This window comes from Pleurodeles waltl, chromosome 8, assembly GCF_031143425.1.
Source record: "Pleurodeles waltl isolate 20211129_DDA chromosome 8, aPleWal1.hap1.20221129, whole genome shotgun sequence".
NCBI lineage: Eukaryota > Metazoa > Chordata > Amphibia > Caudata > Salamandridae > Pleurodeles > Pleurodeles waltl.
The window spans coordinates 833,767,465-833,793,027 of NC_090447.1; the positions used below are offsets into that span (position 1 = coordinate 833,767,465).

General features: G+C 41.5%; 1 protein-coding gene across 3 annotated transcripts in view; it reads left to right on the forward strand.

Annotated features, from left to right (window-relative positions):
* The window catches only part of ARHGEF7 (Rho guanine nucleotide exchange factor 7), an 832,785-nt gene that overhangs the window by 87,062 nt on the left and 720,160 nt on the right, over positions 1 to 25,563 (forward strand). For 2 of the 3 annotated variants that reach the window (XM_069205130.1, XM_069205127.1), the window contains exon 2: positions 14,577 to 14,660. In XM_069205130.1, the coding sequence (XP_069061231.1) occupies positions 14,577 to 14,660 (84 nt within the window). Of the gene's footprint in view, positions 1 to 14,576; positions 14,661 to 21,502; positions 21,623 to 25,563 lie in introns of those variants that run through there. The other variant, XM_069205128.1, reaches the window with a different exon arrangement.

Here is a 25,563-nt window from a genome sequence, read left to right on the forward strand (position 1 = left end):
CATTTTTCACAGAACCTCAAAACGTACAATAGATTGTGAATCACTGCATGTACAGTTTTCTCCTATACTTCAATTCTCATTACTCTCTATCTGCAGATATCTCCCTTACAATTTCACATTCCTAGAACTCTTCGTATGCTTCATCTCTGAAATCACACAAAAATATACCAATCGCTACAAAATGGACCTTTAATAGCCAGATTGACAAACCTGAATTGCCTGCTATCCAACATGGATTGAGTGAAACTAGCTCTAATGGTCATGGGCCCTACCAATACAGCTGGGCATATCCTGTGTTCATTTTTTTTCTCCCCTCCTGTGAGCCACACCAGTTAGAAGCAAATATCATGTGTCCTGGACTGATCATGTAATACTTCTGTTCAGGGTCCACCTACTCCACCACAGCACCTAAATATACAAGCACAACTGTTAAACATCCGCCACAACATAAAAGTGACTTGACTATGCCACCCCCTATGTTCAACTCAACTCGCCATTGACCTAACATCCAAGTGATTTCAATTCAACCTTCTTTCTCTGGCTGACACCAGTCCTCAACAATGCCATTCTGACAAAAACACTGCTTCCTTCCCTGTCAGATAGCTTCATATAGGACTCCAGACTCAAATCACACTAAAGATCTCAGGGAAGACATTTGAAAAAGACAAACAACCCACTAGGACAACTTGACACTTAAATACTTCTCTGGAATCTAAAAGTTTGCAGTCAGGGAAAAAAAATCTTCACTCTTTTGTTGAATTTAGGAAGCAACATATCCAGCCAAAGAATCTCATCAATTTATCACTGATTCCTTAATGCTCAATGTCTAAAACCCATCACATACAAGACTTATGTCACATCCCTGTAAACTACTTCATCTCCCAAGTCCTGGAAGGATACTCGGAGGATAAACTGGTGGTGAAACTTCAGTTCAACTCAGACATCACTGCAAATCACGCCTCAATACAATCGAGTATCCTTATGCCCTTTATCTATATGGACACCTTAAATATTCAAGACAATGCTCATCAACAGCTCTCCTTAGGGTTATCCTTGACTCCTGTGCTATCCCAGGAAAAACTCAAACCTGCGTACTACATCATACACATTCTTAAAACATTAAAGAAAAAAAGAAAAATGAAAAAGAAAAGTAATACAGTTTTACATAAGCGAACTGATCTAAAGTGCCACGCCATGAGCGTGAAGGAGCACACAAAATGAAACAAAGTTTGCTTGCAGTTAAACGTATTGTCGTAGTTTGACTCTTGCTGTAGGCAAGACAGCTGGTTTAGGGATGACAGCACTTGTGTTTATAGGTGACTAGGCCAATCCTACAACAAGTCACAATTGTCGGACCGACCCTCCTGGCTCACAAGCAGTACGTCACCAAAAACCCAAACAGTAAAAGGTGATTTGTGGCAGCCTTTACGTATGGACTCAAGAGTGCGACATCACAGGGAGGTTGTGGTTAAATGGAGATTACCCTTTTCTCACAAGAGCAACACGTCTCAGTCACACAAAGGCAATGAAAGAGATGCAGTCAAGTTTCAATAGGTTTTATTAACAAGACTGCAATCTACTGTAAATTGCATGGGCTACAATGATTAGGATAATGAAAAGTGCAAGAAACAGAATGGTAAAAATGTGAGTCATGAGTATAAAGACCCCCGCCATCTTGCAACAACATGAGCTGTCAATCAGGTTTGAAACAAACCCTAATACCCTAGCATGATGAACCTAATCTCTAACCTGAAGAGAACTAGGTGTGTTAAACCTAATCTGCCGGTACCATGTTCATGAGAAGCGCCCCCCAACCCTTGTTACCTTGGAAAGAGGTCTCTAGTTCAGACTCCCTGAGGACACAAAGACTGGGTATCATCAAGGCGACTTGTAGCATAGATAGCGTCAATGGCATCTGGTAGCAATCCCTCTGATTATCTTGTCTGAGCGAGATGTATTTATATATATCTTGTAGGACCTCTGACACAGGTATGTTCCCAAACAATAGATAGGATGGCATGCTTGGGGCGGCAATTATATAAACAATTCCCTGAAAAGGTACATAATGTGACTGTCACACGAAAGTGGAAAAGTACATGATGTGAATACCTACTTATCTCTTTGACGCTAATAGTGACACCTTTACAGAGTGGCACTGATAATGTGAAACTAAAACATCTTCCCAACCATAGACATAGCAGCCATTTTAGAAGAAATCATAAAATAATTATCTTTCTCTGTTTTAGCACATTTAAGTTAAAAGTCACTAGGTGGCAGGGGCACAGGCCTGCAAGCCAGAAGGCTAATCTAAACTCTTGATTCCCATTAAAACTAAATAGGATCCACTCCAGTATCCGCAAATGTGCAGCAAGATCGCACTGCGTGGGAAATAAAAATAAAAAGTAGTCAAGAAACCATGCTGAAAACATGGAACCTTGTATGTTTTCAGTATTTGGCAAGTGTGCTCGAGGAGGGCTAAACACTGGAAAAGGCATGACATATGCATGCCTTTCACAAATAAAATCAAGTGATTTTTTAAAGGCAAGCTTGCAAACCAAGAAAACTGATGGGCGTGCAGTGGACGTGGTTAAAAGCCCACAGAGAGATTACAGCAGGCTAGAGCGCTTGCGCGCTCAACCCTAAAGAAATAAATAAAAGAAGGCTCTGACCTTATACTGTCAATTATCTAATCTACAATGCAGTGTTCTTAACCTAAAAAGGAGAAGAAAATACTCACCAATGTAAAAAAAAAATGATTTTATCCAGACAGAAGCACAGAATCTGCACTATTTGCAGCATTGTATGACATTAAATCTACAATGGATGGTAAAGTGACAGCAGCCTTTGACCAGGCCCATCACCGCACTCTGCTCCAGAGGCTCGAATCAATGGTGATTCATGGCACTGCCGTGCACTGGACTGAGTCCTGCCTAACTGATCTCTCCTTCTGTCTCTCCCCCCTTTCTGCTATGGCCCTTTTTCCCCTTGAATGAAAAAGTATGTTAAGGATCCACCTTCGCCCCCATTCTACATAAGTAAACCTCAAACCACTACCAGAAGTGATCCCCAGGTGCTACAACTACATGGATGACAAACAAATGATCATAGAACTTCAACCCCGATCAGAGTTGGACTCCTGTGCTATCCAATGCCTCTTAGCTGTAGATGCAGATGAATTATCTGAAATTGAGCATATCAAAAATGGAGATGCTAGCCTCTAGAAAAATAGCCACTTACCACCCCTCCACCATATGGCCAATACAACATGGCCCACCACCTAACCAATCACTCTAAATGAGATAGTGCGGCATGAGCATAGATACGTATTGCTTCCTAATACCTCAAGTGAACCAAGTTACAAAAGGATCATTCTAATATTGTATCTTCCCCGATTTAGGAATTGAGCAAAAAGTATAGGGCACCATTAGTCTAGTACGTTTCTTTCTACAGAATGCCAGTGGTACTTGTAGAGCATCCCACCAAGTATGCAAGACAGTTCCTTTATTTGAACATCAGATTATGCATTTCTCCTGAACTTTATTCTCTACAGTGACAGCCTTTTGCTACATGTATGATCCTCAAAGGGTTGTGCATAGCTAATTGTGCCATTCAAATCTCAGTGCCTCAAATCCAGTATCCTGATGCAAATGGGAGTGTTTTGAATTGTTATACAGACGCTATATTGCAATCAAAGCTGGTCCCTGTCAACACTACAAACCAAGGGCACAGTCTCCATTGATGCAAGAGGTGCAGTGACACCTGAGCCCAGTCACCTGAATGGGAAACTGAACACGGATTATTGGTGTATTTTACAACTCTAAAGCCGTCAAGGACCTAATAAAAGAGGGGAAAAAAACATCTTCTGTCCATGTTTGCATTTAGGTGATCCTCAAAAATCATGTGGAAATTAGGGACTAACAACAACTGCATTACTACTATACCATTATATGTTCCGACACTGTTTGCTAGAAAAATGGCACACCATGTTCATGGTTACACCAGAGCTATAAATATTGGAAAAGTCCACATTTCAATCCATATAGATCATATACATTTGACATACTTATTCAAGGACAATGCCAAAATTCACATGCTTGCTAGTCTAGGTGACAAGGTGTGTAGGGAAACCTCAGAATGTCATTCATTTCGGAAACTTGGAAATTCAGGGAAGTCTGTTGAGGTTGCACTTGCATTCATGTCTCGGGTTCTCCATACTCAAACACAGAAAGCTACAAGCCATAGCATAACACTTCCTGCCTGATGTTTACATCTGAAAGAATATAGCGATCAGTGGTTAACTAAGAATGCCATGCCATCTTACATGTCAGATAAAAATAATTCAACCCATACAGGGCAGGGTAGTACCAAAGATCTAGCCAGGGGTAGGTTTTTCATGTGAATATCTTAAGTTACAAAGTTTTAGTTTGTCAGTAAATTGAATCAACCACCTAAAGAGACATATGAAAAGTGTGAGGCCCAACAGGGTACTGGATGGTGCTCCTTGGGTAGTTCTGTTAGTTTGTTGGTTATGTCCATAATGCTGAGGATATAGCGTTGAGGTTGAGTCTACCACATTTTCACAAGTAATGGTCCACTTATATTGGTACTCCACATTGGACTAATGTAGGTTTTAACCTATTTCCAGTACTAATGTGCCCCCCTACAAAGAACATTAATAGTCTCAATTTGAACTATCAAGTCCATTCCTTTGGTTGACCACGGGACCCGGAACTCATTAGAAGGTTGTGGTTGGGAATTCCAGCGCTTTTGGAGTGGTGGGCTCGTGGCAGACTTGAAGATTCTGGTCCTTTTTTAATGTTTTCGAAGAATTTTAGCCACCTGGGCTCAAGCGTACTGTGCTCCATTCCTTGCACTCAAAGCTGCAGAGAAACTAGAACATTGGAAGACTTATTGTGACTTATTGAAACCTGCAGTCATGCACATTCATGAGGATTTGTAAGTCAAGTCAAGGGAGCAAATGTAAACCATCAAGTAAACCTTTGAGACCAGTGTCAAGCGATTGAGCTGATTATTTTCCAGTCATAAAGCAAAAAGTAAACAAAGGATACCTGTGCTTCAGAACTTTAGCCTACTTGAGGTCATAGCTTATTCCAGCTTAATGCTAGAAGTGCCATTTTTTATAACTACATTGCTTAGTCATGCATATGTAAAATATCTATTTATTTTTGAAGAAACATTGTATCTGAACCTTGAGTGTATGCTGATGAAAAATAACCAAACCCTTTATCACATTCTCCCGTGCTGCTCCTAGGTAGTAAAGCGTACAAAGGAAGTGGCTTGTTTATCCATTTAGGATAGATTAGTACCCGAGGTCTTGGCACACCAGTGGTAATCAATAGTACCCATCAGAGATAATACCCAGTAAAGACTAAATGCGAGAGGGCCTGAAAAAGGCCTCACATTTCTGTGCACAACTCTCACATCACGTGACATATCCTACCAGTGCCCACTTTAATCTTACATGATGCCCCTACTTTATTTCTTAGGGTGTTCCTAGATTCCCTTCTCCGTATTTTCTACTATTGAGATAACATTTTTTCAGTGCTTAATTAGATCAATTGTTTTTTTGTTTTTTTAATGGTAGTTTAGAGTGGGGTATTAACCACTGCTCACAGTATACATGTTTTCTCTGTTTGATATCTGAAGGCAGTTTATTTATTTACACAGTGTGAAAGAGATTAAACCATATGTAAGCACAAAGACACCTATGTGTCTATCAAAAAAGTTTAGTTAATTCCCATTTGAGCCTAGGGATTGAGTTTTCTTTAAATGGAGAAGGAGGAAATTTCATAGTACGGCCAAATAACAGACTCCGCAGTTGCCACAAGAAGCTTAAAGGACCTTGGAGTAGAAGGACTGGGCAGGACAGACCGCACAAGGGGATTTTGTTTGTCAGATATTTAGGCACTAGGCCGTCAAAGTACTTTTGGGCCAGGGTAAGAATCTTCAGTTCCTCTCTTGCCTTTGCCTGAAGCCAGTGTACTGTCTTTGTCAGGTGTGGGATTACATCACATCTCTGAAAACCAAAACTCAGCCTAACTGCTAACTTTTGGATTCACTGGAGCATAATCGCTGGGTATTGCAATGGCCAAGGGGGCGTTCACATAGGCAAGTTAATGCAGCGTGTGTCTCTTTCTGTTGACAGTTTTTTAAGCTCCCACCTTCCACCCATGAACCATTCGCATGAGCCCTTACGGTCTTGCATTAGTTTTGATTACCCGGATCTTTTCCTTTGTGCTCAACTGGTCTCACTTTGCATGCGGACCCTCGTCTGAGCAAAGAGTGGTGGGAAGCACCGAAGAGTGTAGTCTGTCTATATCACTATTGAGGTTTGTTTTTAATCTGAGTGGGAGTTTGGGAATAACAATCAAGTTTTGTCCTCTCAGTTTCAGTTGTGTGGGAAGCAAGTTGAATTTTGAACCGCAGAATAAAAAAATATTTTCATTAATACAATTGTTTTGTTCACACAGTTACGGGGAAGAAAAGTTACGAAGCTCGTCATAGAGACACATTGTGTGTTATTTAGTGCCTGTCGATGTATTTAACACTTCTAAGTAAAATGTGTTGCCTATTACGGAAAACAGCGGAGAAGGACCATACCTTGAAGTTCTAACACTATGAGTGGGCTTTGTAAGGTGCTGCATCATCACTTTCTGTGGACATAAATCCCTGACATTTGCTGGCTGCTGGCATATTTTGGGCATCCATAGCATGCAATTGTGGTATGTGGGCATATGGGACCGATTCTATAAGTTTTGGACAGTAGTATATGGGAGCATTTGTTAAAAAATGGTAAACTTGTATTTTACAACAACACTTGTGGATTTATGAAAAATGAAAAGCTGGTATCAGGGCAACAGAATATTTATTTAATATTATGACTAGCTCTTGCTTGGAGGGCTACACTTCATTTACCCAAAATGAAAAACTGCTATCTACAAACAATATGTGCATCTGCCACTATTGCCAAGCTGACATTTGGGACAAAATAGCATTGCTATTCTTATAGTACTTTCCTACAGCTTGCAAAGCCCAAATATATTTCCTTACTATGATTGTAACAAATGAATGTTAAATGTTGGTGTTGTGTGATATTTCCTAGTTGCCAGTGGACTCCTGCTGCTCTGGTTGTTTTTAGATGTGGCTTAGAGTCAGCTTAAGCTTCTCAGCCTCAATTGATGATAATACTAAAAAAACATACTGAATAAAAAAATATATACATGAATACATGCATACATTATGCAGAGAGACTTTGGAATAGCTCTCTTAATCCATTGGTCTGTCCAGCTGTCATCCACATCTAGCTTCCGCCTGCCAGAGAATAAACTAATGAGTTAATCCACTTCAGCTTTGTTTCTATTGTGCTGTGAGTGGTGTTTGCTTGATCGCATGTGCACATCCACCCACAAGCAGGGCACTTCAGAGCAGGTCTTCGTGAAACAGTACTTTACTAATGTTTTTTTCTCATTCTTTTTCCTTTTTCGAGACATCCTTCTGTGTTTCAGTCACGACTTCAACTTACAGTAATACACTAGTACCTTTTTTTTTTTTTTGCACCAGTAAGATTCATGTGATCTGTATTAAAAATAAAAGGAGGGTAATTTAGTGCCAGACAATCTGCTAGACAGGTCAGCCCAATGAATGGGGCACTCAGGGGCTTTTAGCACCACCAGCCATCAGTGGCTGAAAGACACAGGGTTAGTAGATGTGCGGCGCACTCGTCACCTAACTGAGCGAGCATACACATTCTATTCAGCAGCACACCAAACATGCTCCACTGGATCTCTTTTTCATATCTCCCCGCCTCACCACAGCTGTCCTGGCTGTTGACATAGGAGCCTCAGGCCTATCAGATCATTCCCCTATTTCTCTTAACATTCACTCCCCATTAACACCCTACCAGTCACGTCTATGGCCCCTTAATAATAAGCTACCGCAATATGACTCGATTACCACCTAAATAAACACTGCAGCAAATTCCTTCTTGGTCTTTAACGGCACTCCGGACACTTAGCTGGCGGTCCTTTGGGACACCCTGAAGGCTTTCATACAGGCGTTTTTATAGCTATCTCAGCCCAGCACGATAAAAACAGAATTGCGTAGAGGGGGGAGCTAGAGCGCCGCGTTAAGGCCCTTGATGCAGGACACAAACACACTGGTTCTCATAGGGTGCAATACCAACTTATGACGGCCCGCAACAAATTCAAAGCACTAGACACGGATAGGTTCGAGGATGCATTATTGCACTTAAAACAGAAATTCTATTCAGGGGGCAGTAAGGTAGGACACCTACTGGCAAACCATCGAAGGGCCCAAGCGATTAAATAGAAGATAGATCAAATTTAGAGGGGAAGGGTAATAGAGTATATGCCTAGAGTCCCAAATTGGGCAGATCTTTGAACACTTTTACGCTACATTATACACTGCTGAAACACTGAAAGAAGGTGATACCTCACAATATCCTGCCCAGCTCCCACTAGAACCTATATCGGCTAGCTAATCCTCCCACATGGATATATATCCATACTGATGAGTTATTAGCAGCAATTGTAAGACTTCCACCGGTAAAGCGCCTGGTCATACCTCTAATTTCTATAAGCACTTTGCCCCAGCTTCCCTTTTAGCACGCCTCTACAACTCCTTTGCAACTTCAGGCACAATAACAGACACAAAGAATACTGCGCTTATCACCCTAACTCCTAAATGAGGAAAGAATCACACCCTATGTGCTTCCTACTGCCTAATCTCCTCATTAAACGTTGATGCTAACATGTTCACCATAGTAGCACAGCGCTTGGCTCCCCTTCTGCAGGTACTGATTGATCCAGACCAAGCAGGTTTCAGTCCTTAAAGGAGCTGCAGCGATAACACTAAGAGACTCTCATCTCATAGACAAGGCTCATCACTCTCACACACCAGCACTCTCACTCTTAGTGGACGCCGAGATGTTCAACAGGGTACACTCCCCCCTACCTCTGCTAAGGTTAGCCTTTGTCCGCGCTTTCAAAAGTGAGTAAGGTGTAATTATGCCAAACCCAAGGCACAGGTTAGGGGGAATAGAAAATTATCAAGGCCCTTCCCAATAACATGCAGCACTAGACAGGGCTGTCCCCTATCCTCTCTCCTGTTAGCTTTATATATGAAGCCATTTGCTAACATACGGACGAATCCCCACATAGCAGGCATCCCTATGGGTGGTAGGTCACCTAAATTGGTCCTGTACACTGATGATGTCATGATCTCAGTCACTATACCTCACACCTCTCTCCCAGCCTTGCTCTCCGAAATAGAAACGTTCGGAAAAGTGCCAGGACTTAATGTAAACGTTCAAAAAAATGTAAACACTAGGGCTTAGAATCCCACAGGCTAATCGCCAGTGCCTTGCCCGGCTATTTCCCTTCCAGTAGCCTCTGCAGGGAGTCCCCTACCTAAGTCTACACATCTACTCTACGCTAGAGAAAACTGATGAAAGCAATTATGTATTAACTTAATATATGTATTGCTACTATGTCATAACAATAAATTACGCACATATTCTTTAAACCTGTTCAACAAGTGTATATTTACTCACGGTTAAATATGTATATGAATGTGTATACTACTGTGATCTCCCAAAAAACCCTTCTAAATTCTCCCTCATTTATCTCACCTTCGACTCATCCAAACCCCCTCTTTCTACTATGATCTCCCTAACCCATTCCACAGACTCTGCTCTTCTTTACTCATCCCAAGCCTCATCCTGTTACTATAAACTCCCAATCAACACTTCTGGATTCTTCCCTCCTCTATTCCTCTAGTCAATCCAACTAACAAACTCACATATCCTCTGCTCAAATTAACTCATAATACTACTAAAACTGCATTCATATATCTCTATACTAATCTGCCACTAATTCCTCTTGGGTTCCGGAGGACCGTGCTACTTGCTGAAAAGTGCTTCGATGCCCGTCAGGGGTAGTAAGCGCTATATAAATACTATTACAATACAATACAATTACATGGCACTTTCTGCCACTAAATCGGATCTACAATCCTGGACCAGAAGTACCCTCTCCTGGTTAGGGAATTTGGCAGCAGTTAAAATGAATCTTATCCACAAAATACTATATGTGATGCAAACACTGCCAGTCCAACCCCACCCACATTTTCTTGAAAAAATGCAGCTTCTTACTGACACCTCTATTTGGGGAGACTAGAGAGTCCACATGGCGAAGAAGCAGTCCTACTGGCCGTTGAGGGACGGCGGGCGGGCTGGGAATTTCACACTTACTCCACTTCGGTCAGGCAGCACAACTCCAGTATATGGTAGAATGGTTGAAGCTTCGGAGAGAGAAACACTGGTGTTTTAATCAATCAGGCAGTGGCAGGGATCCACATTTTGAAAATACCCTGGCTCTCTAAGCCGCACAGACCAGCAGGAACTTACCTTTCTCCAGTGCTCCAGGTGACTGTAGGCATCTGGGATGAAGTACAGCTAACAAAGTCCCTATCTACTCATATATCACCACAGACACCGATACTGGGGAATCTAGATTTTCCCCGGCCCTGCGAGACACAACATTTATACACTGGCAAACGGCTAGGTGTAAGAGAATTGGGGATCTGTTTGACCAGAATGGCCTTCTCATCTTTAACCAGCTCCAATTAGATTATGACCTCCCTTCTGCAGCCTCTGGCAATATCTAGCCATCCGCCACTGGATACTACAACTCCATGTCATACCCTATGCTAGTTTCCCACTTATGCCTTATGAACAATGGCTCATCACCCGGGACACAGACAAGAGCATACCATTCAACATATATGTGTACCTCAACACGGCAATGCACAAGTCACAATCCTCTGCTCAGAGACGATGGGAATTAGAATGTGGCTGTCCCTTCACTACTAGGGAATGGACTGACTTTCTACATAGGTTACGTACTTCAGCCTATTGTGCTGGCGGACAGGAATCACTTTTGAAAATTGCGCACTATTGGTACTACACGCTCGCTGGAATTGCTAAGTAGAAAGCGGAAAGGAATTAAAATTGCTGGCGTCACTATCCACAGTGGGACATTCATGCATATCCTCTGGCACTGTCTCAAACTGCAGAACTTCTGGGATACAATATTAACAGGCATCAACCAGATGTAGAACACTGAAATACCACGGTTCCCCAGTTATGTACTCTTGGGGATTCCAAATGCTGTGACATAACCCTCTATGTCGAGCACGAGGCTGGGATATCACTATCACCCACTGTGCAGCTAAACAAGTTATTCTGGCTAAATGATGCAATGGCAATACAGGCTTTGGGACTTGTTGGGGTAGGAAAAGCTAACACCAGCAGTTGAACACAAATTACCCTATTTTGATAAGATGTGGCGTCCCTGTCTGCGATTCCTTTCCTAGGAATTCTGGGAACTCACGTGTCTGAGATATCTCAGACTACTTTGCCTTACCCAGAAAGAACTTAACCCGATGGGTGATTCTACCAATGTTCTCTGATAGGACTGTGATCTCATACTAATGTCTGTACACCAATCCAATTTACTGAAAGATGTTGTGTTAATTCACTTTGAATTTCTCTGTTCGTCTCCTCTCTTCACTGTCCCCTTCCCCTCTCCTCACTTTCCATCTGAATAAGCATTTGTGACCATTGCCCTGGATGTAGGTGAGGGCTGGTTTGTAAAGTTTGGTTTACTATCTTGAAAACAACAAAATAGATTTGAACCATAAAAGTAAAATGAGATTCTATTCCCGTTCCAAGTGCCCTAGCTTGCTAGAAAGCATCCATACTAAACAAGCATTTGCAATGCAACAGGTCTCACATTACGTTGAGTTAAAGCTTTTAGCATTTTAAACTCCTAACCAGACTTTTCTTGACACATTAAATGGAAAAAAGAAAAAAAAACGAGTGTGATCGCGCTGCGAAATAAAGAGAAAAAGTAGTCCAGAAACCATACGGAAAATATGGAGCCTCATATGTTTCCAGTAGTTTACCGGTGCTCTCGAGGAGGGCTAAACACAGAAAAGGCATGACGTATGCATGCCTTTCACAAATGAAAGCAAGTGGATTTTAAAAGGCAAGCCCATGGGCCAATAAAAGTTACTGACGTAACATGGGCATGGTTAAAATCCCCCTAAAGAAAGATTAGAAGAGGGATGGAGCGCTTTGCGCTCGCCCCTAAAAACGTATGTGCAGTTTGTTTTTATTGTTGATCTTTTTGATTTATAAGTATATGGGAGCAACATTTAGGTGGTGGCCTTTTTGTGACCTATGCATTAAAAAATTAATTATCTTGACAGCTTACCAAAGCCCGACTATATGAAAAGTAAAACTATGAGAGTACCATCATGACACCTGCCTCTGGGGCCAGCCCATTAACAGTAGCGTAACCTCAGAGATACTTTGGTATCTACACACAAGGTTTCTAACTTAAATGGCAGCTCTAGTGCCTGATCCTTTTCTGCCATTCTGTTTTCATGTTGTTATAACCTCTCAGGGCTGACTGTATGGTTACATGACCGTGTATCTTACAAATGTTATTTTTATAGTGGTGCCCTCTAGGGGCTGTTCTGAGCATTACAGTAGAGATACTACAATATTCGCTGGACTTGGTTTGCAGCACATTCCTTTTACAAAATATTTTTGCCCATAACTCGCTGCACAACCCCCTCTTTCTATCTAGGTAGTCCCTGAGTCCCCACACTAGGTTGGGGTAGTTGGGTGTAGCAAAATAATAATATTAAAAAATATAATAAATGATGGCAATATTTTCAGGTTTTGCTGCAGAGAGAGGAAGAAGGTAAATGAAAGTGCTTTAGTTATATGCAGGGCCACTGGAATTATGTGGCAGAGAGGACCAAATTATGCAGCAAGGTTGACCAATTTATGTGGCAAGAAAAGTCCAGTTATGTAGTTACAACGCCAATTGCTCTAAATCATTTAAATGCAAGACCTATTGCGTTGCAAATGCTTGTTAATGAGAAAAGTGGTGTAAATTGTAGAATGTGTGTGCATATTTTACAGTTTTTTTCATGTGGGACCTCTCTGTGCAACGCTGGGCCCTCTTGATTGCTGCAATTTGGAACAAGCTACTAACGCCCGGCGAAATTAAAAGTTAATCAGTTCTGGTGGTCATGCCACATGTTATCAGAAGTGCTGAGGTTTTCAACTTTTCTTTTTAGCAAAAAACACAATCTCGCGCTTAAAGTTTTGCTTTACAAATTATATGTGTCTGTGTTAAAGTTACAGAATACATATTGGGTGCCACAGTTTTACATTTGATTATGTTTGATATAAAAGAAAAACAATTAACAGGTGTGTTAGAGGGTACGTGCATAAATGAAGAAGCCCTTGTTAATTTAAGCAAAACTGTAAAAAAAAGCATAGAGAGCAGTCTTTGTCCTACTGCTGACCTGGTGAAACAGTGCTCCTCTGCCTTGTATCACATTACATACTTAGTCTGGAGCTCAAAGTTGCTAACATAAAAGACAGCCAGGAAATGAACACCACTGCAGGAGGGCTGTGGGGGGGGGGGGGGGGGAAGCTGAAATGGTTGCCGTATCATCCACACCCTACAGCAGTGAAACGTATCCGCCAACATAAAGTTCACACGAGGGACATGCAGCGTACAAATAAAATACAAACTACGCATTTAAGACTGTTTCAGGCACTTTATTAGACTGTTTTGGAGTGAGATGCTGGTCAGTATGATCCTCGCGTCTGCTTTCGACTTATAGATTCATTATTCCGAATCAAGATCCTATAAAGAAAATACCAATACAAACCTTCTCACGTTGTTACCGCCCCATCCACCTCAGCTTCACACCCACCCCCTATAAAATCTCCACAGAAGCATGCAACAAGAGAAAAATAAAAAAACGCTGAAAAGGAGCCATGTTCATTTTCTGAATTTTTCCGGAATGAACATTGTTGCGAAACTAAGCTCTGTCGGAATAAATTAATGCATCGTTCATCGTAGCACTGTCATATATTTGAGTAATAGAAAATATTTTGAAGAAGTTTTCAAATAGCAAGCATGTGAATTCTGTATCGGACAAAAAAAAAATTATGTTTTTTTCTCCCTATTGGCGCTCCTTCTAAATGGTTATTTCTCGTTTTTGTTAATTTGGATAAGAGGTGGCTTTGAAGCAAAAACGGACCATACAAGCGGTTGTGTGCTCCCAAGCCCCTAGATGAAAGGTTCCTGTGGTAGGTGTTTGAGGATTTGACGGGGTTTGGAAGTATAAGGAACACTACTTGGGAGGTGCAGCTAATCTGCAGATGGGCCATCAAGAAGTTCTGCTGTCCTCCTCCTTTCCCATCCTCTCCCTCTTCCGGTACTCCATTCACTTCTGGGTGCATACAGAAGAGGTGTCTAATTCAACCTAAATTAAAATTATGATACTAGGAATGAGCCAAATGTTACTGAAGGTAAATGTTTGCTTTATTATGCTGGAAACATGTTTCCCCAAGTTGAGGCTAGAACCCCCTCCCACTTTAAAGACAGCGGTGACGCTTGCAAGACTGCTGTACCAACCCTCCTTTCTCTTTCTACTCTTGCCAGGTCTACCCCGAGCCACGGACTGACAACGAGTGCCTGGGCAACATCCGCGAGTTCCTGCGAGGCTGTGGCACCTTACGAGTGGAGGTGAGTGTCTGTCCCTGCATCAGATGGGACACTATAACTGCTCCTGATCCAACTGTTGTTGTACTGCCCCACCAAGGCAACAAAACTATTTTAAGAGGAGGCACGAAGTATGGGTTGCAGAAATGTGTCCCTCAGCAAAAACCGAACACAATACCATAATTTGGTAATAAGAGATGAAGAAAATAATTGTTTTTCTAAAGAGTGATTGCATTATTCACAGAATACTTGGGATCTGATTTACAGTTTGGCAGATGGGTACCCAGTCGCAAATATGACAGATATCCCTACTGCTTTATACCAATAGCAGTTGTAGTAACTTGTAAAAAGGCAGATAGTTACAAGCATGATGGATAGATACCCTGAGTATCTATCTGCCAAACTATAAATCAGGCCCTTGGATTTGCCCTGAAGTAAAAATTCAAATCAACCCATAATGTTCTGGGATGGAATTACTAACAACAAATATATGTAAAATGCTTCGAAATATATGGCAAAATCTCTACATTTACACCACAAGTACATCCAGGAACGTGAACTGGAATAGAGTTAAATTTGGGACAACCAATGTAAAAATTTTCGACAAAGGGTTGAATTTATGAACACAATTGTGGACAAAAAGTTTAATGAACATGGTCTCTATGTAGGAGTCGACAGCTGACATGTCTGCTAAATAAAAGATAGTGTGGTTAAAGGATTCTGCTCCTTTTAGTATCAATAATACCAGAAGTAATCCTCTTATTTTTTTAGGTAAACTTTGAGATGGTAGACCTAGAAATAAAATTAAGAAAGTTTGGAGACCAACATTAAGGTTATAAAGGCTGAACTACAGTTTATAGGTAATATGTCCAAGGCAAATGTATTTTAAACATTAAAAAAAACTACTGCAATAACTCAATTGATTGGATCTATGGAGGGTGGACTCGGTGTGAATGGTGGCCTAGGTGACCTCCTTGAAATATACCCCACAAACTGAGTATCCAAGGAGAGTCAAGTGAAGTGAAAAACAGTTATGTCAATAGAAATTCACAATATTTTTTGGTTGACAAAGTTCTCCTGGGTAGGACCGTTCTCGCCATCAACTGAAATCTACAGGAAGCATTTGGCTTGCTGAGCGGTAAAAAGAAGTTCAGTGCAGGAGGCAGGCCCCCAAACAAATGTTATTTGTGAGGTTGCATGCTGCTGATTTAGTCTTAGCCGTTATGTAAGAAGTTCATTCAAGCGAACATGAGTTTGTGCTTCATATTTACTTCTAGTGCCTATAACCCTTAAATTCAACAAGTCCACTATGCAAGTGGCTCACTTGTCTTACCATGAGAACAGGCATTTGATTACATTGCCAGGATTATTACTTTTAGTTATTCCGTAAGTGTTTTGTCAGAGCTGGTAAACCCTCAGAAGTTTTTCCCATGGAAAGGGAATAGAATTTGGTGCAAAATGTCCATATTAGATTGAATCTGAAGTACATATTTAATAAGGCCAACATCGCTCTAGTTTTAATTTCATTTGTGAAAATATTCTCTCACTTGCACCATTACATTCCTGGAAAGGGAGGGCTGTTTAAATTGGGAATTTTGGGTGTTAAATTGGAAAAAACAGGGACCATGTTTGAGCACTGGATAAATCACTGAAAGTGATTATTCACAAACTAGGAGCTATCAAATTGTATTCATTAAGCAGAATATGAGTTGCAGATGATGCGAAGGGTTTATAGTGTCACTGGCTTTGCACAGCTATTGAAAGGTTATCATCTACCATCAATGGCACTGTTTTCTCACTGTTAACAAGTAAGGTAAAAAAAAATAAATCATGTAGGCTATAAAAGGCTCATAACAACTTAAACCATTCTGACTACTTCTACCTAAAGGAGACACGACAGAATGGATAGCATTTTGTACTAGAAAACCAAAGAACTGGCTTTCTAGCTGGTCCTTCACATTGTTCTACAGTGTTCTGAGGATTGCTGGACCCTCAACTGAACTCAACTCCTTAATCTGAAGCTGCAGGATGATCATTAAAAATTATGTGTTGTGAACAAAAAAATGCACAATCCTTTCTGACACAGTGCTCTCCTCACATTCAAGTCCAAGAAAATCACATGTAAGTGCTGGTGATTTCACTGCTACCCAATACTGTAATGGTTTATTAGTTGCTGGAAATAGTGTGAGCTAACCCGTGGGCACATGCTGAAATTCCTGCAAAAGAGGAAACTCTTAATTTGTGTGTTTGTTCTGCAGAAGAGAAAGGCTGTAGAATTGTAAAAGTAAATACTTCAACATCAATAAAAACCCATCAATGGTTAACTTAACACAATTTTGTAGGATGTAGGCAGGGCAGTTTGCAGGAAGAATACATTCATTGACTTCTTTCAGTAGCTGAAAAATAGGATACTGTTGTTTAAAATATATATTTTCACCGTTTCCACAATATATGGTCATGTTTTTAATTGAATTTCAAGCCTTGTATTGTTATCTTATAATTTGCTCATCAATTACAGAAGTGGTCTTTGCAGCATAATCACATAAGTCTAGAAAAGGTGTAGGACACACCAGGCGTGGAAATACATTCTCACAACAAAACATGTTTTTCTTGTTAGATGCATTACTTCTTCTGAAAAACATCCATCCTATAGGTCATGTTCTTGCAGTAAGGATACTTTGGGTGAATTGAATAGGTATTTACTTAGTGCTTTCCAAAGTTTATTATGAAGCTCAAGGCGATTTCCGTAGTAATACAGTTGCATTATTTAGTTAGTGCTTGATTCCCCTCTTCCGGCAGTCAGGTACTTAGATTTACATTGGATTCCTATGTGCCATTCCGAATGCATTGTTGAAAAGGTATTGCTTGCAGTTTACACAGTAGGCTATGTTGGTAAAGAGTGTGAGGTTTAACAGCGTGGTGATATGACACTTTTATACAGCCACAGGAGCGTAGACGTTTAATTAATAAGCACCGATGGTCTCCTATTATTAAGAAATACCTAATGCAATTGAACTGCAAAACCAAATGTAGTTGGTTGACTAAGTGCTAGTTTCCAACAGTTCAGATGAAAATAGATACTACAGGCTACCAACAGGGAAATAATCAATCTGCGTTTAATTATAAAAGGGGAGAGAAGCATGGTAAGAGCCGTCTGCCTGAGAAAACCAACTTTGTAATAGAAATAACAGAAAACAATCATGAGGGTAGTGTATATCACAGGGTAGAAACAGGAGAAGGCTGAACATTAAGCCAAAGTGATTATCATCAGAGCAGGGGTCAGGCTGTCTTATAGGCTCTGGGGCCATACCAATGTTGGTTTCTGGCCACTCTGTGGCTTCTCACCTGTTGGTCTGGGGGCATTCCTCTCTATTGCACAGTAAGTGTTCACGATCTCCATTTGAATCTTTACATGTGATTGTGTTCCTAAGTTTGAGTTTAGTAGGTCACAGAGCTCTCACTTTTCATAGGTCCATGCATACCTACTTCACAACTTTTCATTGGATTCTGGCACTTGCTATCCTCATTAAACAATGGGATAAATAGCACTACAATTCCAAGAATTGCCGAGAAAGAACATCCTGCCCTGGAGGAGCTACTCACACAAACATGAGAAACTGGAGAGCTCTGAGGCCTCCTTTTGCTCTGCTTCCCCCCCCCCCCCCCCCATCTACTTTAAAAACAAATAATGTTCTTACCCCCCCCCCCCCCCCTCTGCTCAAAATGCGTAGGGCTTCCTAATGGCTAGAGACATAACTGACCTTGCAACTTGCTCAACTGACATCCAGTCTGGACTGCTGGCAGCAACGAGTGCATGTGCTAAAAGAAATGGATTAAGGGCAGAGATCACAGTCAGTGAATGGAGAACAACACAGGAGCAAATACATAAATGATAAAGACACAAAACCGATGTGACAGAGAAAGAGGACGAACAGACATAAAAAGAAAGGGTCTACATGGGTAGAGATATAGCAAATTATATTTGATTTCCCCTACTGCTAAAGCCGAGACATATGTTGATGCTCTTGGGAGCACGCTTTTTCCCCCCTTAGTGTCGTAAGCAGAGCTGCAACATCTGCTCCAAAACCAAATTGGAGATTCTCTCCCTTTCCCTCTATGCTCTCGGCTTGCTGAACAGCAGTGGTGACTGGCTTAGGCCAGCACATGCTGGTGACCTGATGCTCGTGGATGTTCCCTTAGGAGTGTTGTGATCCAGGCCTCAAAGTACTGCTTCCTTAGTGCAGTGCTATGTGCCTCTGATAACTGCGTTACCCAGTAGGTGGTGTGGTGCCTTTGATGATAGAAAGCAACATTGGCGTGGGGCTGTTAACTGAATCTTCCTAATCAGTAGGGGGTTAGGGGGGAGGGGTGTGTGTGTGTGTGTGTGTGTATATATATATATATATATATATATATATATAGGGATAAAATGAAATTGACCAGTCCTATCAATTCTGTGCCTATAGATTCAGGGGAGGGCTGGTAGTGCTGCTGATGTGGTTGCGGTGTAATGCTGGTAAGAGGTTAGGAAACATGGAATTAGTGCCCTCTAAACATCCCAGGAGAAAGAGGGAGTGACAGTGCTCCAGCTAGGCCCATGTATAATCTCAGTGCAAAGCTTGCATCAAAACCTGTTGAGTCGCAGAAAGTGATCGGAAGTGCTATGACTGAAGCCCTATACATTGCCTAGTGAGGAGAAACCAGTGTGAGTAGTGTAACCTCCGAACATACAGCCTTGGCCTTTTAGGTGTTCTTGTGAATCAGTATAAGGTACACCCCCAGAAAGTCAGGCCTGCTACTCACACATCTCTTCAAACTTGGAGAAATCTGTGGTTTGTCTCCGAGACAATGCATACCGGTTGCCAAAAGGTGAGTGAAGAGAAAGCCAGGTGTACAGTGACCAACAGAGACAGATGGAACTAACTGGAAACCTGTCCTTCCACCTGTCTGTGTCAGAGGATGCACTGAGGATTGGGCAGGCAAACTGGACTATGTACAATATTGGTTCCTCCTCTCCTCAGGTGAATTGATTTACAGATGTGATGTTACACAAATATTTTCTTTCTGAGAATGATCTGATGAACATGCCATGTCTGTACATTTGGATACTTGCAGGGACAGATCGGTGCACTGTCTCCCAGCCATCCACCATGGAAAATATTTATCAACTCTGTATATTTAAGTGGTAGTGTACCGCTTTCTAGGAATTCCTCCAGCTTGCCTGCTTCCTACGGCTTTTTAAGGGCTTCAGCAATTTGCATTTCCAATTGCCAAGGTCTTCCAAGTGCAGTCTGGTGCATGCGGCCCTGAACTGTAAAGAGCTGGTGTATTCTGCGTGGCTAAGCTGACAGAGACAGATACATCTATGGACCAATTAGGTCTGCCACAGTGATTTGCCAGCCTACCTCAGTGCCAGTGGCACTTGTTGGGGGCGGGTTGCTGAGGTTCGAACTGAGCTTATTCAATCTGTCTTCGTAGGTGTCTTCCACGCATTGATACTCTCTTCTCTACATTAAAATTGATAAGCACTGGAGTACTAACTGTGCCTTACAGAGCTGACGGGAAGCGTTTGCTCGTAACAGTGAAGTTGTCTCAGTTACCACGGTGAGACCTTATTGCATTGAGCTGAGACAAAGTTATCAATGACACTCTTTTCTGATTATTATCTAGATTAAGTTTCCACTTCCAAAGCTTGGCAGACCCATTGGTTTATTGCATCCCAATCATCCCTGCTCAGTTTCCAGTTTCTTCAGTTTAACCGTGGCAGTCCGCTGTTGGACAGTAGGGTGGAGCTGGAGATCTCCAAAGCAGACTCCTCACAACCCCTTTATTTAGCAGTATTCTACTCATCTTAAACGGGGTTCTCTGCAGCCAAAGAAACACCATGCACACAGTTGAGACTGCTGGGCAATTCATTTTAAAACTAATTAGGAGAAAAGAAGTACAGATACTATCAGTGCGTTCAAGGACTGAGCTATACCGTCTCACCCCTTCCTAACCCTCCTAAAGGTCTATTTAGGACTAAGCACCACCAAACATTATAGCGTTCTTTTCCTTGAAGCACCAACGGCGCCAATAACACTTCCACAATAAAAATGTATCTTTTAATAAGGAAAACTGCTTACGGCCGAGGAAAACAATTATTTAACTCCATATGAAATCAGTAGAGTATCTAAAAATGCAGGTGTCGTAAGCGACACTAGTTCTTAACTGTGCTTACTGTATTACTGGTCGAACTGTGTGTTAGTTGAATTAAGGTTCTCCACAGTCCTTAAATTCCCCTGCACTATATATGTTATTTCTAAAGGTGTTAGTAGGATCAAACGCTTCCTCCGATCTGTGAACTCAAGACTTGGGAGCTAGCCATGAATTCATCATTATGCTAATTCGTAGTACCAAAAGGTGGGAAATCCCTCATCTCTGAACAGCCCCCAGGGCCAGGCAGGCCAGCCCCAGGACGACTCTCAGTTGAGAATAGAACCGTTAATCATTGCCGCGCTTTCCCCACTATTCGGGCATGTCTTTAACTGCCACACCGTCGCTGCGGCACCGACTTGTTCACCTAATCCACAAAAAAACATGCTTTAGCAGCCAGGAGTACCCGAGAAATCACCCACTGAAGCTTTATTAATCCGGTCGCCTTCGGCGCGGACTCACTTCATTTCGTCTGCAACGATGTCCAACTTCCGGCACGTCGGCTCGGGCAGTGTTTCTTTACCATAGGGACATATGGGAACCCCATAGCCAATCAGCATGGCCGAGGTCTGCACTACGCATTAGGATTGGCCGAGTTTCCACTAATAGCCCAATCCCGTATCACCTCACGTATCAGTACTCCCGCCCAACCTCAGATGACTCCCTGAATATGTTTGGTTGAAGGATTGGCTTTTATGCGACCCGGAAGTACTGGAATTAGGGGCAAATGTCGTCCATTAAAAGATCAATAAAAGGGATCAAACATTAGGCTGAGTTTATCGGCGCTTTGTGTAAGTATCGTGTAGGCGGTCGGCTAAAGTGAGTGGAATGTTTTGTGGTCATGCAATTTGCAGTTATCGCTTCTTGTTTTTCCAGTGGGTGAAGTAAGGACTCAGTTATTATAAAGCAACGAAAAGAGCTCCACAATTGGTTGAGCCGTTAGCATTCCGCCTGGGATTCTTTTTGGAACAGATGCCTCGAAATATGTGCAAGGAATATTAATGTTCTATTTACTGGAAACTACTTCTAAAGCAAATGTGGCTTGCTGTCGTTTATAGACAAATTTTTGCTGTCGACTGAATGAAACCCGATTTTGTTTTAGGGGCAACCAATGTTAAATCATGCTATGTATAGTCTATATTTTGGGGGGAAGGAGTGTATAGGGTTGGGAAGAGGCGTCTATCAGTTGTATTTGATAGTTTTTGTCTGTGATTCTGTTTTGCATTGTTTTGTTAAAATCATATATAGTGTTTTCCTCACCTCTTATGGTGGAAGTTTGATTTGCTTCTTCGGCATTATTGTAAATGCTTGTCTTGCCAATGAATACCAAGTCAGAAAATGGAAAATAGTCGGGGGGCTTTCTGATTGTGCATTAGGAAACTTTGTGTTAAGCCTTGGTCAGTGGTTTCTTGCATATGCGAGTAACTATAATTTTTAAGTTGCTTTCTGTTGATACATTTTCTGTCATCAGTCTGAAACATGCATCTTTCAAACGATTATTTTCTGACTTCATTCTTCATAAATAATGCAATGACATAAGCTTATTTCAGGAACCGTGTACTAGAGTGACCCCGTCGGTCATATTTTGAGTACTAGCATAAATACTAGACTGCAGTGGTTCCCAACCTTTTGACTTTTGTGCCTACTCCCCCCCCCCCCCCACACACTTTATCATTACTGGAACCCGGGAACCTCCACTGAATCGTTATTGGATTCCGGGGGCCCCTCACCGAGTCATTACTGGAAGCCGGGGCCCAGGCCCATTGTTGATGACTTGAACCACAAAAAAAATTACAGAAACAAGCATTCAAATACATACACAAATAATAACACATTTTTTAACATTTGCAAACAAATATAAGTGGGGAAAAAAATAATTTTAATAGCAAGGTTGGAGCTTTTATAAATTAAATTAGTCACAAATCGTCTATACTGTATTCTGTTTCAAGCACCTGCACTGCTCCTATGAATAATTCTGAAGATACTAATTACATTTTTAGCCTCCAATTTCAAATTCCTTGACATTTACAGTATATTTAAACATTTTCAATTGTACATGTAGCCACTTTAATTATATACACTTTATTACTTTGTTAATATTAATTCATGTTCTAAGCTGTCATGGACCCCCTGAGGAGGCTTTGCGGACCCCTGGGGGTCCCTGCACCACAGATTAGGGACCACTGGTATACTGAATACGTTTGACCTCAGTATTAAACAGCTTTAGTATGCAAGCTGACTATATTTTTGAAGCAATACTAATTGTTCGACTTGAAATATCTTTTACATTCTTTGCATGTTAACTCATACAAAACTGATGACTTAGTGTTCCCAAGTCTTGTCTTGATTGGGTATGCGGATTATAAATTGATATTGATCAGTGGTGTATCCTTTGCCACAAACCCAAATTCAAAGTCTTAGCGTCCTTCACCTGTACTCTTGATATGTGTGTTCAGGCCTCCTCTGTTTTACTGTTTGAGGATACATACATTTTTGCATCCTCTTGTCTCCTGACCTAACATGAAACTTCCTATGTGGTTGATAAGAAGTACCCCATAATAAATAACAGTGCACCCCATAATAAATAACAGTGCTGCTCAGAAGCTAAGTCTCTTGCTACATTTGCCTGCCCCTTTCTCATGCAGTCTCTGTTGATTATCTGTGCCGATCCTTCTCAAACTCAAGTTGGCAAAAATTACCTTTAAATCAGTGTTTGGTATAGACGTTTCAGATTTGCAGACCATATAAAGCAATCACCCAGGACAAATGGACAGCTTTATATTCTTGTCGAGGTCTAGCCATACCAGGAGAACAATAAGGGAGAAGTTCCTCTCTTGCCTTAATCTAACAAGCGTTGGCAAAGATAATAGGTCTAATCTATGTGGGAGACATTGACTGTTCCAATGTCTTTTAGCCATGTTGTACAGCATCATGGTTAAGAGTTAGTGGCATGGAGTAGAGGAGAGTGGCATAGGGTGGTGTAACAGAGTAGAGTAGCGTGACTGAGTAATGTAGAATAAAGTGGCATAGCTCAGGTGGGTCCAGAGTGACTGTGTGGAGTAGAGTGACACTGTGGAATCGAGTGGCATTGAGCGGAGTAGGGTGGAGTGGTGTAACAGTTTTGTGTAGAGTGGGGTGGAATGGTGTAACGTGACAGACTAGAGTGGCATTTAGGAGAATGATGTAGAGTAGAATAGCAGAGTAGTACAGTTGTGGGTAAAAGTAACTAATGCATTAATGTAGACAGCAGATAGTGTGATAGCAACATAAGAAGTGATATGCCTCTGTTAAAAGCAGAAAAGCTCTTTGCACATCCACGAATAACCCTGAAATGCTAATAAATTAAAAAAACAAATCGTGTGTTGCCAAACGACGAAGAGGAAGAACACAGGTACTTGGTCAATGCTCCAAGGAAGAGCTATTGCAAGAAAGAATGGGAAGCCTACGAAAGCTAAGCAATTGAAAGAATGCAAATGAGAGTGACAATGAAAATAATTAATGATACGCGGTGGGCAAATTCCAAGTCCACTGAATTGTAAACAATATGTCTCGCAGAACAGTACATGAGATGTGTATGTAAGACCAAAAATCCTTCACCCAGAAAGGAAGAGAATAACTTCCCCCGGCTACCCACAGAGTGTCTTCTGAGTTGACTAAGAAAACCAGAGCTTCCCTTCACATTCACTTTATTGGTAAGATGGATGGGGGCTCCCAGGGCGAGGACTAGAAGGAAAGTGTGGAGTCACTTAACAAAGTTTGATGAAAGGTACTCCGGGTACTATCACATTGCCCCTCTTCTTGTTTGACAAGTGTGCATAAGGATTCACCCATGAGCTTAATGATGTTGAAATAATGCAACATGTAGTTGTACACACCAAATACAAAATATACAGTACTCTAATTGATGCATTCCTCAGAGTTGCAATTTTAAACTGCATGGCTCAGGGTTTCACTTTTAAATTACAGTGACACAGGCAGTCTGTAAGATGCTCAAGTTGCTGCCTTTCAGATATCTGCTTAGGCCACCCCACAGCACTCTACCCAGGAGATCCCTATGGTCACAGTAGGGTGACCTCGAATCGAACCTGGAAACTGAATGTGGAGAAACCACAAATGAGAGTAACTGTTAAGCTTACTTACTCACTTAGAGTAGCGGGGAGTGAATTTGTATGTGTTCTAGCCCAAGAGAAATGCAGCCTCTGATTGCCAAAACGATGAAGTGTGGGAGATAAATCTTCATGCCTGACCAGTGTCTATTATATGGTAATTCTTATCTTCTGGAAAGGAGGCCAACTGACCACCATCAGAAAGCATGCTTTCTTGGTTGAAATTACATTGTGGATGAATAGGTGATGGGTCCTTTTTGGTTGCAATACCACGTTGTACCTTGGTCCTGTTCATCTGTTGTAGGACCACCAAGGGGACCAGAGCCCCCTCCTCCTTTATATTTGTTAATCCTCTTGCTAATTTGAAAAAGGGGTGGTAAAAGCTAAATGAAGACAATGTGGCCACTGAGGTGGCATTTTTGATCTCCATAGGCAAATGAACATTGACTCATCACCGGAACCCCCACCACCAATAGTGTCAGTTCTGCAAGATTAAATCTGACCATGCCTAATACTCCTCTGAGGACAAGACGAGGCATCCAACTTAATCCCGTTAGAATTTGATTTCCCTAGGATGTAAGCAGTACCTTAAGTTAACTGGGGCCACATCATAGCACCTGAACTTT